This window comes from Mobula birostris, chromosome 17 (assembly GCF_030028105.1).
Source record: "Mobula birostris isolate sMobBir1 chromosome 17, sMobBir1.hap1, whole genome shotgun sequence".
Taxonomy (NCBI): Eukaryota; Metazoa; Chordata; class Chondrichthyes; order Myliobatiformes; family Myliobatidae; genus Mobula; species Mobula birostris.
The window spans coordinates 53,018,108-53,033,585 of NC_092386.1; the positions used below are offsets into that span (position 1 = coordinate 53,018,108).

Consider the following 15,478-nt stretch of genomic DNA (forward strand, 5'->3'; position numbering starts at 1 on the left):
CCAAGTCACCCTGTATCCTCATAACATCCTCCTCAGATTTCATGCTGCCTCCCAGCTTTGTGTCATCGGCAAATTTGCTAATGTTACTTTTAATTCCGTCATCTAAATCATTAATATATATTGTAAACAGCTGCGGTCCCAGCACTGAACCCTGCGGTACCCCACTGGTCACTGCCTGCAATTCCGAAAGGGACCTGTTAATCACCACACTTTGTTTTCTGTCAGCCAGCCAATTTTCAATCCATGTTAGTACTCTGCCCCCAATACCATGTGCCCTAATTTTGCTCACTAATCTCCTATGTGGGACTTTATCAAAGGCTTTCTGAAAGTCCAGGTACACTACATCCACTGGCTCTCCCTTGTCCATTTTCATAGTTACATCCTCAAAAAATTCCAGAAGATTAGTCAAACACGATTTCCCCTTTGTAAATCCATGCTGACTCGGACCAATCCTGTTACTGCTATCCAGATGTGTCATAATTTCATCTTTTATAATTGACTCCAGCATCTTTCCCACCACCAACGTCAGGCTAACCGGTCTATAATTCCCTGTTCGTCCCTTCTTAAAGAGAGGGACAACATTAGCCACCCTCCAATCCACAGGAACTGATCCTGAGTCTATAGAACATTGGAAAATGATTACCAATGCGTCCACAATTTCTAAAGCCACCTCCTTAAGTACCCTGGGATGCAAACCATCAGTCCCGGGGACTTATCAGCCTTCAGACCCAACAGCCTATCCAACACCATTTCCTGCCTGATATAAATTTCCTTCAATTCATCCATTACCCTAGGTCTTTTGGCCACTATTACATCTGGGAGATAGTTTGTGTCTTCCCTAGTGAAGACAGATCCAAAGTACCTGTTCAACTCATCTGCCATTTCCTTGTTCCCCATAACAAATTCACCTGCTTCTGTCTTCAAGGACCCAATTTTGGTCTTAACTATTTTTTTCCTTTTCACATACCTAAAGAAGCTTTTACTATCCTCCTTTATATTCTTGGCTAGTTTACCTTCATACCTCATTTTTTCTCCAGGTATTGCCTTTTTAGTTACTCTTTGAAAGTTTCCCAATCCTCCGGCTTCCCACTTGTCTTTGCTATGTTATACTACTTCTCTTTCATTTTTATACTGTCCATTACTTCCCTTGTCAGCCCCGGCCTCCCCTTACTCCCCTTAGGATCTTTCTTCCTCTTTGGAATGAACTGATCCTGCACCTTCCGCATTATTCCCAGAAACATTTGCCATTGCTGTTCCACTGTCATCCCTGCTAGGGTATTGTTTCATTGAACTTTGGCCAGCTCCTCCCTCATAGCACCATAGTTCCCTTTGTTCAACTGTAATACTGACACTTCCAAGTTTCCCTTCTCCCTCTCAAATTGTAGATTAAAACTTATCATATTATGGTCACTACCATCTAATGGCTGCTTTACCTCGAGGTCCCTGATCAAATCCGGTTCATTGCACAACACTAAACCTAGAATTGTGTTCTCTCTGGTAGGCTCCAGTACAAGCTGTTCTAAGAATCCATCTCGGAGGGAATCCACAAACTCCCTTTCTTAGGGTCCAGCACCAACCTGATTCCTCCAGTCTACCTGCATGTTGAAGTCTCCCATAACAACTGTAGCATTACCTTTGTGACATGCCAATTTTAACTCTTGATTCAACTTGCACCCTACATCCAGAGTACTGTTTGGGGACCTGTAGATAACTCCCATTAGGATCTTTCTACCCTTAGAATTTCTCAGTTCTACCCATACTGACTCTACGTCTCCTGATTCTATGTCTCCCCTCGCGAGGGACTGAATATCATTCCTCACCAACAGAGCCACCCCACCCCCTCTGCCCATCAGACTGTCCTTTTGATAGGACGTATATCCTTGAATATTCATTTCCCAGGCCCTGTCCACTTGAAGCCATGTCTCTGTTATTCCCACAACATCATACTTACCAATTTCCAACTGTGCCTCAAGCTCATCTACTTTATTTCTTATACTCCATGCATTCATATACAATACATCTAATTCATTACTCCCCTGACCTCCCATATCAGTTCCTATATCACTTGGCCATCCTGTACAATCCCTGCTTGAGCTTTCTGCTCTGTTGATTCTGCTGTCATTCTTAACTTTTCTTATTCTCACTTTCCCTTTATCTCCATCCTTATGTTTCCAGTTCGTCCCCTCCCCCCCTCCCACTACTTAGTTTAAACACACCCGTGTTGCAGAGGCAAACCTGGCTGCCAGAATGCTGGTGTCCCGCTTATTAAGGTGCAACCCGTCCCTTTTGTACAATTCACCCTTACCCCGAAACATACCCCAGTGGTCCAAGAATGTAAATCCTTGATTCCTGCACCAGTTCCTCAGGCACATATTCAGATCCATTATCTCCCTGTTCTTGACCACTCCAGCACGGGGAACTGGAAGCAAATGCTTTTCAGCCTTCTTCCGAGTTCTCTGAAGTCGCGCTGTAGCATGTCTTTCCTCTTCTTCCCCACGTCATTTGTGCCGACATGCACCACCACTTCCTGATGTTCATCTTCACTCTTGAGGATTCCCTGCACCTGGAAATGTTGTTTGAGAGCTGGTTAGTACAGGTTTCCCCCGCCATCCAAAGGTAGAGTGTTCCTATGAAATGGTTCGTAAGCCAGAATTTCGTAAAGTGAAGAAGCAATTACCATTTATTTATATAGGAAAAATTTGTGAGTGTTCATAGACCAAAAAAATAACCTACCAAATCATGCCAAATAACACATAAAACCTAAAATAACAGTAACATATAGTAAAAGCAGGAATGTTATGATAAATACACAGCCTATATAAAGTAGAAATACTTTTCTACAATCATTGCTGCACTGTTCTCCGTAGTGAAAATCTCACGCAAGGGCTCTCGGCAGAAACACTCTCTCCAGTAACCTTTAAGCTATGAAGCTGCCAAATCATACCAAATAACACATAAAAATACACATCCTATATAAAGTAGAAATAATGTATGTACAATGTAGTATCACATGGGAATCTGGAAGACAGCGCCGAGCACACTGATGATGGTGTGTTAGGCTGAGTCGTCAGAGGTGGGGGTAGTGCAGTGGTCCCTAACCTCCAGGCAGCAAACCGATACCGATCCGCGGAGAATGCAGCGGTAGCCCGGACGCACCCAGCACACCTTTAAGAAAAAAGCCATAATAAACAAGCTAATTAATTAGGTGCTGTCCGGCACGTAAATGTTGGCCCAGCTCAGAGGCGACGCATAGGCAATCGCCTCTGATCTGGGCCGACATTTACGTGCTGGGCGGCACCTAATTAATTAGCTTGTTTCGGCTTTTTTCTTAAAGATGCGTTGGGTGCATTCCAGCTCCCGCTGCATTCTCCACGGCAGTGTATCGGTCTGCAGCCCGGAGGTTGGGACCACTGGGGTGGTGGGACACTGGGGTGTCATCTCATCATCGTCTGTTTCCATCAGAGCAGGCAGGTCATCTTCTATGTCTGCCTGCCTCGATGTCGAAGGTCGAGGTTCGTCGTCTGCTGTGGCTGATGTGGAAGGCTTGAAAAACGATGGTATGCTTGTCTGCTAGCCTCGCGCATTTTTCTATCATCTCATGCAGGTGCTTCATGTTCAGTTCCTGGATGACTTCAGTTTCGGTCCATTCGCTACTGCATTCGGTTTTGATTGTTATCCTTTCCCCTTCCAATTGCATCAGCTCTTCATCTATCAGTTCTTGGTCATGGGATGCCAAAACCTCTTCAACGTCATCTTCGTCAACTTCCACAAGCCAAACTTACTTTGTCCTTATTTCGTTCACCATGATCGAAACACTTAATTATGTCTAGTTTTACACTAAGTGTAACACCCTTATGAGCTCTTTTAGGCTTTTCCGATACCTTAGAACTCATCTTGCAAACTGAAGCTCACAGGCATGTGTTTAAGCAATGCTGCCTAGAATGCAGTTCTGAATCCGGGGGAGGAGCTTCGCTGCTGGGGGCGTGCGCTGCCTTTTTATTGCGCGTTGTCTTTTTTTTCGTAACAGTGAAAACACCTTCTGTTAGCGAAAACAGGTAACTAATGTAGGTCTTTTGTAACAGCGAGGTTTCGTAAAGCGAACGTTCGAAAAGCAGGATCACCTGTATATAATTCCGTCAATCTTAGGCCAATCCTTTAAATTGAAGTCGGAAGTGGGATTCTTGGTTAACTCTCCACCACTTGGCTATCAGGTGTAGACAGGAGATTAGGTCTTTTTCACTTTAAAGGGGTTTGAGTTTTGAAATGCCGCTAAGTTTCTAAGAAAAGGTTTCTCTGTGATCTATTTGAATGTGGATGAGATCAGTTGTATTCTCTGGAAGCAAATTTGCATTTCTATGAGTCAATGCAGCAAATATTTTCCTCTTTGGCTCTGTTACACTTTGGAAGATCTTAAGCTCACACCACTCAGTAGTTTAGACTTTCGTGTCACTGATGTTAAGCTGCAGATGCTACTGATTCTCCTTCCCCATGCATCAAAATGACCCAGCTCCTTCAATCTGGGAAAGGTGATGGCTTTTCAGTATTGTATATTCTCCAGAAAACAGAACTACCAAAGGTTTAGGACTTGGCTATTCTCTGCAACTACACCTCTGCAGCTGCTCAACAGAAATCAGCTAATAATCCTATGAACATTTAGAGGCAATTTTCAAATTCAAAATTAGAAGATACAAGTAGATGGCTTTGAATAAAACTGTAGTATTTTAATTTTCGTGGATTTTTTTTTTACTTTTTACTGACTCAGTTTCTGTGAAATCTAATGAGGATAAGGAGAAATTCTGCAAATTCTGCGATTTTAAGGTGGGAGATTGTTGAAAATATTGCAGTTAGTTTCACACACCTAATTCCAATTTATGACTCCTATTATTTACTGTGTGCTGAGTGTTCCTTTTAGGAGTCATAAATAGGAATTAAGTGTGTGAAACTAACTGCTATATCTTCAACAATCTCCCATTTTAAATAAACCAACTTGATCAAAGTAGGTAAAAAAAAAGAAATTGTCAGTTTGCATTTTTTAGTGTCACACCATCTGTTGAGAATCAAATATATAATAACTTTAACTGTAAAATAAAGGATTTTTATCCAATTTATGTAAATAGGGTCAATTCCAATTCACAAAAATTTACTCCAGTTTTCAACTGTTAACTGGATGATTATAATAATGCTGCAGATGTGAATCTTTGCTGTTAAAAGATTTATAATTTGTCTTTCTCTTGTCATCATTATAAAGCCAAAATAGTAGTATAGATTGTCGCAAAGTTATTAGTCCAGATATGTACATCCATATATACGAAGAAGCAGACATAAATTAGGAAGCCTGATTTATGTGCGTACATATTTTTCCCTACAAGTGGCAGTTTCCTATGTACATTGAGTGAATGGGGATACCTAATGGGAAATTAACTCAAATCAAAGTTCAAAGTAAATTTATTGTTTAAGTCACCGCAGTCATTGCAACTCGCTGTACCATTGTGCAGCATCTCCCGTCCTACAGGGTAGAGTCGGTCCGTGCACACCGATCCTCACTACAAATCTACACAGCGCAGGTGGGAAGATAAAAAGTCCTACAGCGATGAATTTTTGTTATTCTAATCTCTGGAGCTTTGTGCTTTAGCCTCTGTCTGTCTGCAGGTAGGAGAGTGACAGCCAATTGATCAGATTTACCAAAATGCGGTCTGGGCATGGAAAGATAGGCAGTCCTTACTTTAGTATAGCTGTGATCTAGCATGTTGAGACCTCTGATACTACAGATTATTTGCTGATGGCAATTGGTCAAGATTTTCTTCAAACAAGCCTGTCTGAAGTCCTTGACTATGATTTGAAATGCACTGGGATGGACTATTTCTTGAAGAGGATCTGGTGCTTTCCCAGTGTATATGATGAATAAACTCTTGTCGGACTTCCAGCTGGATATTTTGAGATTAAAATGAATAGTTCTTGGCATATTGTTTGTTGTATATGAAGGGTAATTATAAATTACTGCCATATTTTGCATGTTGATCTTTACTTCTAAAAGATTTGATTTACTTTTTGGATTCTGCTTGTGGTCCCAGACTCTATAATACTCTCTCTCTATATGCCCTATCAGCTACATTTAATATCTTGAAAGATTCACTCAAAACTCCTCTTAAATTCCAAAGAATCCAACCTGGTTTGAATCCTACAATAATATGGTCTCATAATTTAATTTCCTGAGTCAAAATATTGACCTGATTTATCTATCGTACACCCCCTGAAATAGCTCCTTGCAAATGCTTAAGTGTGTTGCACTGAACTACACACAGTACCCGAGGTGTGGCTAACAGATATTTTGAATAGTTGTAGTGCGACCTTTGCCCCTTCTGCACTCTTTTTGATGTAAGGTCAGTTGCCTGTTGATCTTTTAGATTATTTTTTGTCCTAAGCTATGACACTTTATGATTTGTATTGAACATGGCTTATTCCTGCCTTGTTGTCACTATCTCTAGCTTTTCACCAAATAGAGAATACCTTGTTGTCTCTTTGAGGTCTAAAATGGATGATCTCATTTTAGCTTTCAATGCTCATTGATTTTTAATTTAGAAAATTTTTAGTAATGTATAAAAACACTTACTTTTTTTTTGTAAAAGTTGAATATAAAAAGAAGGTATTTCACAGTTGAAACTACCTTTTCTAAAATACAGCAAACAACACTACGGAGCATTTTTTAATGACTGGTAGTTACATAGATAGAAGAGATTCCATGGACTTCATTTTAACCCTGTTTTCCATTATTCGTTAACAAAGCATATTGTTGTGTTTTGGCCTGCTCCCTACAGAGGTGGCCTGCTTAGAATGATATAATTAAGTTCTTTTATTTTTTACAAACAGATGGTTGCTTGGTTATCGTAAAAACTCGGAAATAGGCCTGAGAATGCAAAGATTTAAAATAAGGTGCCTGCCTTTGCTCTGTTATTGGTTGTTGGCAGACGCCTTCACAGGAATGCACTCTGACCCAGCTGATTTTCTGATTTTTCACTGCAGCACGGGCATGGGCCCAGGAAAAACTCCACTTATATATGATCCTTTTATTTTTAATGTTCCAAGCATTTGCTTTAAAGGGAGGCAATTCTAATGGGACATTTTTATTAAATTAGTAAATTGCAATGCTTTTCTTAGCTAAGTGGGCAGCTCACTACTTTGTGCACAGCTGTTTCTTAGTCTTTAACATGATCCATGTTCTTGCCTAAATAGCAACAAAGATGTCATTGAATTTGCTATGAAAAGCTGTATATTATTTCATTGAAGCTCCAGAACACCTGCACAAATCTTCAGTGGGAATTAGTTAATAAAACCACATGCAAAGATTTCCACGTCCCAGACTGGTGAAGGTTTGCTATGGCTCAGTTTATTTTTTTCTTAAAAGCGTATGATCATAGCATTAAATTGAAGTTAACATTTGTCCTTCTATTGACTTTTCCAAATGTTAACATATAATTGTGTGCATATGCTGATGTGCTTGCAGATAAATAGCTGTAACCTCCAACCAGTTGTAATTATCTTAATTATGTACATGTAAACCAAAGAAGCAAAACTGCTATAACTCTCAAACCCTAAAACTTGCATCTCCTAATAACTGAAATTTACTTAGTATCTAGAAGTGCATAGTTATTCAATACCATGTGAATAACTTTGTAATGGAAATTTAGTGCTTTACAAATATGATTACTCTGTTAGTTTAAAATGAACAGTCAAACTATTATAAAACCATAAGCCATAGGAGCAGAATTAGGCCATTCAGCCCATCAAATATGATCCATCTTTCCATCATGGCAGACTTATTATCCTTTCTAGCACCAATCTCCTCCCTTTCCTCCGTAACCTTTGATGACCTTACTAATCAAGAACGAGTCAACCTGTGCTTTAAGTGTACTCATTTGGAATCTGTAGAGAAGGGAGTGTGATAGTGATAGTAATAACGGGGGTGGGGGGTGGGGTAGAACATCATAAGAAACTTTGTCCTGTTCATATGCAACTCGTAGCTCAATTTTCTTCCTAAACTTCATGCTGCAGTGCCTAAGCAAAGTGTGGAGGGGAGGAGGGAGTCGGGGATGGCACATTGGCGTAGTGGCTAGCACAACACTTTACAGTAACAGTGACCTGGGTTCTTCGCCCACCGTTGCCTGTAAGGATCTTGTACGTTCTCTCTATGACCACGTGAGTTTCCTCTGGGGTTCCAGTTTCCTTCCACTGTCCAAAGACTGGTTGGTAGGTTAATTGGTCATTGTAAATTGTGTTATGTTTAGTCCAGGATTAAATTTCACTAACATTCCAAACATTGTATTTCTAAATTCTGTTGAATGCCTGATATCATAGGGTCTTGTGCATTATTTTAATAAAAGGAAATAATTTCAAGAACATCTGACTGGTAGAGAGACACATAGTTATTATATTGTTTATGAGTCAAAATATCACAGGGAAGTTTTCTGGTTTAAACTAAAGGATTATTCTGCTGTTTTATTCTCCAAGCAGTGGTATTTCCAATGGTGAAAATATAAAGTAAGGTTCCTGTAAATAAATACAAACATATAAACTTGTTATGCTATCACTGTATACACAGATGAATTGTCTACAATGTCCACAACTTGCAATTCCCAAAGTACAGGGCTTGGTTTAAAATAATCAATTTGAATTTTTTGTTTGAAAGTGTGTACTTTGTTGTAAACTTTTCCTTGATTTCTGAAAAGAATGTAACTCAAATACATAAATAACAGACAATGGAAAATTTGACATGTTTGAGTTACTTGCTATGTGAATTGGTCACGGAGGTGAGTGGAACAGGAGGAAAGGGGTGGGGTAAACTGGGATGTGTGCATTGAAGGACAAATACTCATCCTGGTATTTGCTGCTAATGTATAAATGATCTTTTTTTAAACAAAGGTTCTTCAGGATGAATATTAAAATTTTTGTTCATATGTTATTACAGATGCTTAATACTTATGGCACAGTTTTCACATTTTATGATTAAATTAAAAATGCATTGAACTGTGGGTTGATGATCAAATTTATCTGGAAGAAATATCTTGCAACTTCTGTTGTTCTGGAATCTAAGATCTAGGATATGCATAACCTGGATTTGTTCATGGAAATATTCTTGCAAATTGGATAATGACTTTATTAGAGATTATGTTATTAAGTGAGCATTCAGTAATCCAGATTTATAATCCAAACAACAAAGTCTAGAAATTCTTTGGCCGGATGGAATTGAAGGACTGAGTTTTGCAAGTCACCTTGTACAGGGGCTGCGGCCAGGATGTAATGACCTCGATTAGGTACCAAATTGTTGAATAGTTTGAAGAATTGGTGGGATTGAATAGGGTGTCAAGAGGTGAGCTGAGAGGAGTGAAAGAGACAGCATCATGTTGAGGGCAAAGGAGAGTGGGTAAGTAAAATAAATAATGCACTTTGGGAAACGGCAATGGAATACACAGTAAATAAGTGGATATTGAGGGTCTGAAGAGACAAGAGTTTTTAGAATCGATAAATGGCCTAAGATAGCAGAATAGGAAAATAAAGTGTGTTTAAGAAAGCACCAAATTAAGGATGTGATTGCACTAGAAAAAATAGAAATCAACAAAATGTGAATTATTGGTAAGAAAGTAAACTTGCCTTCCTGCATGGTGGACCTTCTTGAGTTGTCTCCAGACCTTGACTAACAGAACTGCCTACTGAAGTACCTTAGTGTGTGGTTTTCAATATTAGACGGTTGTCCACCATCATCTTAGATGCTTGTTTTCATAGCATTGATATCAGAAAGATGAAAAACTTGGGGGAAAAAAAGAAACAATGAGTAATTGAGGTTGACTTATCCTGCAGGGTAAAACCAAATATGTGACCATTTTCTCTTTCTAAAATATTCCATGATACTGCAGGGAATGTTGTCAAGACCAATATATGTACTTGCAGATAATGAAATTGGTCCACACAATGAGCAAATATTCTTAATTTATATCAATATTGTAATAAGAAAGTTGGCTTTCTCTCAAAAAAGATCTATGCTGTTACGATTGAACATATTTTTTGTTTCTTCACTGACAGATTACCGGACTGGTCCTTGTTTTACACAAGTGAAAAATGAGATGTGCCAGGGCCAGATCAGTGGCATCATCTGCACCAAAACACTTTGTTGTGCGACTGTTGGCCGTGCTTGGGGTCATCCATGTGAAATTTGTCCAGAGCAACCCCACCCCTGTCGCCGTGGCTTCATCCCTAATATTCGTTCTGGTGCTTGCCAAGGTACTTTTATGGAAGCAAACTTGTCTTTCACTGTTTTTAAATATCTATAGATAACATAGGTAGAACATAGTTGAAGTAAATCAGTGTGAAAATATTTGTGATTTTTATTGTAAAAATTGTTAAAATAGCTTAAAACTGATTTCCAGCATCAAACAACCTACAAGTTGTCTTAATATTCTTGATAGTACTAACTATTTAAATCCTAGAGTGTGTGGGTCTTTGTTCTCCGTGTGTAAATCCCAAATTTATTCAGCAATAGTTTGTACCATTATTTTTCTATTTGCTCCGTTATGCCAGGATTCATATGATTGGTGCTGGGGAATCATTTTAGATATCCTGTACGAGATTAGAGTTGCAGCCCAATAGATTATAATGTGTGTAATTCATGGTTTTTGTTAAGTGATTTTATGATTTGACTTTTAATAATTAAAAAAATAATTTTCTGAAGTTCTTATACCCTATTTCACTTTTGATGTTTTTATTCTTTTCTGTATATTTGGTAGTAAGTTTATTTTAGGGATGATATTATTGCTGTATTTCTATTTTGCACAGCTGCTTCTAGTCAGTTGTTCCATTTGGCTGGTGTTCTGAATTTACCAGATGGAGTCGAATCCAGCCCATCAGAAGTAACAGAAAAATAATTGTGCCTTTCAAATTTAAAAGATGTTAAATAACATAATTTAAACTTATTATAGCAGAATAATCTTAGTAGACATTTTTAAGGTCATTACCCTGTTAAAGAGAAACTTGCTTGCACTGACAAATCTTGGTAAGTAGCCATGAAATGATAATTCTGGAAAATTGGGAACTGGTTTCTCACTGGTTATTTCCTATCCAGTATCTGTTTATATTTTCCAGAGTCTATGCTCTTATTATAAATTTTCAGTATTTTACTTTTCCTTTTCAATCATCTTGAGTAGGTCAAAATTTAGATGTTTTGTAATTTAACAATTATTTGTTTTGAATTTTGATCCTTCTCAAATATCATCTAACAGTCATCGTACAATCTGATTATTTAAACTCAAATAAAAAAAATAGAAATCTAATTGCAGAAATCAGAGACAATTTTTTTGTTACAACTTTACTGACAAAGGGTTTTCAACCAAAACATTAGTTTCTCTTTCTTTTAGGGTGTCGATGAGCCTGCTGATCATTGGAAAAATTTTCTGTCCTTTCTGTTGAAAAGGCAGCTTTGTATTGTTGAACTTTGATTAGAAATTCAAGTGAAATGAAAGATGCCTGAGAGCGGAACTCTTTCACAGTGTCTCAATAGCAACATAATCTACTGAAGTGGTGAACACTGCACACATTAAAATGGACTGAAAGCAATTACAATCCTAAACTGAATCAGCTTGAATTTAATTTAGATTTTGAAATATTTTGCTTAACTTCAGTATTAAATATTTAATCAGAGCAGGTCTTTTTATACCAGCTATTATTCCCAACAAATGGCTTTGTTGCTGGTGACTTCGTAAAGAAATAGTAACCTGCCATTGCCTGAGTTGGCTGAAAATGCTTCTCAGAACACTAACAAACCTCTTGTGAGGAAGTGAAAAAAAAACAGCTACAACTTTTTATTATTGCAGAGATTGTTATCATTTTCCTGAAATTTAATGATGTGATTGTAGTCCATAACTTAGAAAACTCTTTTGATCTACTGAATCAAATGCTCTCAGGTTTTCCACAAGCCATCTAATGAATACCTACAATCTTCTCGGAATCTTTAAATTATTCCATAACAAGAAGAAACTCTAAGGAAAACGGTCTAGATTGGGAGAAAACTAAACAGCATGGAAAAGGTTCCCTTCAGAATTACTTTCTAAAGTACATTTCTTTTATGAAAATTTGCATCTGAATTCTATCAACACACATAAAATGCTGGTGGAACGCGGCAGGCCAAGCAGCCTCTATAGGAAGAAGTACAGTCAACGTTTCGGGTCGAGACCCTTCGTCAGGACTAATGGAAAGAAGAGATAGTAAGAGATTAGAAAGTGGGATCTCTTACTACAGGTCCACAAATCCCTTATCCGAAATCCTTGGGGCCAGTTGCATTTTGGAATTCAGAATTTTTCGGATTTCAGACCCCCCCCCGGCCCCCCCTGCCGATACCAAAAAACAGGTATGCTCAAGTCCCTTATTTAACCTGTATCAGTGCGGTGGAGTTTAGGACCCAGCGGCGCACCAAACCTACGCACGTCCTCCCGTATACTTTAAATCATCTCTAGATTACTTATAATACCTAATACAATGTAAATGCTATGTAAATAATTGTTATACTGTATTGTTTAGGGAATAATGACAAGAAGAAGTTTTATTTCCAACAAAAACATTCAATAAAACATAAAAATATACAGCTTCAAATGAACCGAACCAAACACATGGTAAATGACTTATTGGAATAAATGTAGAATATCACTGTCACTATAAAACTTCAGTAACTTGTCTTTCTGTTTATTTAAATCATAAACAGTGGTAGTTCCAACACTATTTTCTTCAGTAAGCGGCCGCACAGACACACCACGATCAAGCTTCTGCAATAACTCCACTTTCTGCGTTATTGATAGAGAAGATTCCTTCTCTTTCCATAGGGATATCTGCAGTTCTTTTTGACATTTTCACAGTGAAATTAAACACAAACTCAACAGTGAACACAAAATATCAGCGAACAGCAAATGCACGTGTAACCAGTACGAGCGCTGAGCCACAACTGACGTCTGGCGGCCTCTGCTAGTGCTGCCATGTCACACCTGAGTGACATCAGCTGTCGGCGAAAAAATCTTCGGTTTTCGGAGCTTTTTGGATTTCAGAATTTTGGATAAAGGAATGTGCACCTCTTTTTTTCTGTTAGTCCTGACGAAGGGTCTCGACCCGAAACGTCGACTGTACTTCTTTCTATAGATGCTGCCTGGCCTGCTGCGTTCCACCAGCATTTTGTGTGTATTGCTTGAATTTCCAGCATCTGCAGATCTTCTCATGTTTGCGTATCTGAATTCTAAATCTAAAATCAGGTATTTTAATGTATATTGCTTGCAGTTTATGTTGTAGAACCTGTCTAATGGTTATTCGATATTAAAAATGAGGTACAGTTAGAGCATGTTTAAAATTTTGTAAAACCCTGAGGTGCTTAATCCCAGTTTATGTTAATACTCAATTTCTATGTGCATGGCCTTGTGTGCTTAGGAGGTGCCAATTATGATTGCCCATTGCTACAAATTAAACACATAATTTTTGAAGCTTAGTGCAGCTGCTGAAGCTAGGCAGTGTTGTTTGATGTCATACTTACACCCGATTGCCAGGGTCAATGTGCTGTTTATGGAACAATGGTAGTAATAATAATAATAATAAGAGCACACACCCTGTAGGAAACCCATTTCACTTACACCCACCATGAGAAAAATGGAGATACCCAGATTGTTGCTTTGCAATGATGCTCTGAAAATTTAGATATGGTCACATTGCCAATAAGATTTAATGATCTTGTACACTTAGTTAAGGTCAATGGAAACCACAACAAATCCCATTTATCGACACACGTACTTAAATATATTCTGGTATTCACACACACCTCCGCACAGACATACAGTATTCAAACATTGGAAACACAGTAAATGCACACTATTTATTCTTGCATGGCAGTTCACCTCACAAATGCAGACTGCCGTAGCAGTCTAGTGAGTTATGGAGAGTATCCCATTCTCCATTAAACTGGCCATTGCTTATTTAATGACCATTAATAAGTGATAAGGAAAATTACTGAGAATAATGCTTTGTTCATATCTGATCTTCTTCCTCACATCACCCATGGCCCAGTGGCTGACTGTCTCTTTTACTTTTTAATGTTCAGATCTAGAGCATTCAGCAGCAGAGATATATTCAGAAGAGGAAAAGGGTCACCTCAATGCTTCTGGCACTCTATGTTGCACACCTGGACACAAAAGGGATCTCCAGGCATGCAGAAGTTTAAAATAACATCTTTATTTTCCTTTCGGGAAATACAGGAACACAAGTGCATCGGCTTACCATGCATGCTGCCGGGCCGTCTCCATTTACTGCATCACGTGCGCCCTCCCGGGCCCCCCAGGACTCCTCAGCTGCCCCAAGTGCCTGTATAAGCTTTGCCCCTTGTAACCATCAACCAACCCACAAAAATATTACTGTTGCTAGTGCAACTGAACATTAATCAAATTGTGAATGAACAAAATAACAAACCAAAGCAATAAAAATAATATGAACATAATATAAGAAAATTAGGGGGGTATCCAGTGTCCATTAATATGCTCCACATTACTATGGGTCCCACACTTTCCCCTTCAAAATGAATGTCGTCCTGTCATTATAGATTTCCCAGGGTAGTCGTGTCTTCAACTGGTGAGTTATAGTGGTAGGTTATAAAGGAGTCAGTCTTCCGGGATACTCTCTGTACAGCAACAGTCTTTGACATGACATACATCTCCCTCTTTATGTCATGTGTCAGCAACAGGCAGCACTGGCCAGATGATATCTTAAGTGCTACTCCTCTACTTGTGCGGGCTATGTACCTCGGACTGAAGGTTTTGACCCTATGTCTACCCCATAACCCTTTACACAGACCCACATGTCCTACTATATGCCTCACACGTGTTCCAGTGTCCTTCTATATATCAATGGTCTGTTTTCGACCGATAGTTGACCCAATGTGTTGTATGTGAGTGTCCTGGGTGGGTTTCCTTGTCAGAAAGGATACTTTCTTATGGGAGTTGACCGCTGCTCAAGATCCCTTTCATCTGCTTCATCAGATGACAGTGCCTGCTCAGAGCTCATCTCGTCTGCTTCATCAAATAGCACCTCTCGCTCGGCCCCTGCAGTTTCTCCATTCTCCATCTCTGGTTCCATCCTACCTTCCTCGCCCTCATCTGGACACTCAACTTCCTCACCGCCTTGCTCCAGTTCTCTGTCAGCTGCTTGTGGTTGGAACTCCTCTGCTTCCACTCTTAGCTGGCTTCTGAACGGCTCGAATGACTCTGCTGGTCGTGTGGTGATGAATCTCCAGTTACTCTCATCCTCTGAACTACTGTGCGGATCTCTATCCTTCTGCCTTTCCTGCCTTTCACTCTTCTTATCTGTGTTTGGTTTTTTCCTTTCGCATTTTCTTTTTCCCCTGTTCGTCTTCTTCCACAGGCAGAAAGTCACGGGGCAGTAGCAGGTTCCTGTGTAAGACTTTAGTCTT

General features: G+C 39.1%; 1 protein-coding gene across 1 annotated transcript in view; it reads left to right on the forward strand.

Moving 5' to 3' along the window:
- The window catches only part of fbn2a (fibrillin 2a), a 338,906-nt gene that overhangs the window by 107,632 nt on the left and 215,796 nt on the right, over positions 1-15,478 (forward strand). Inside the window, exon 6 of the mRNA XM_072281722.1 lies at positions 10,075-10,272. Within this exon, the coding sequence (XP_072137823.1) occupies positions 10,075-10,272 (198 nt within the window). The remainder of the gene's footprint in view (positions 1-10,074; positions 10,273-15,478) is intronic.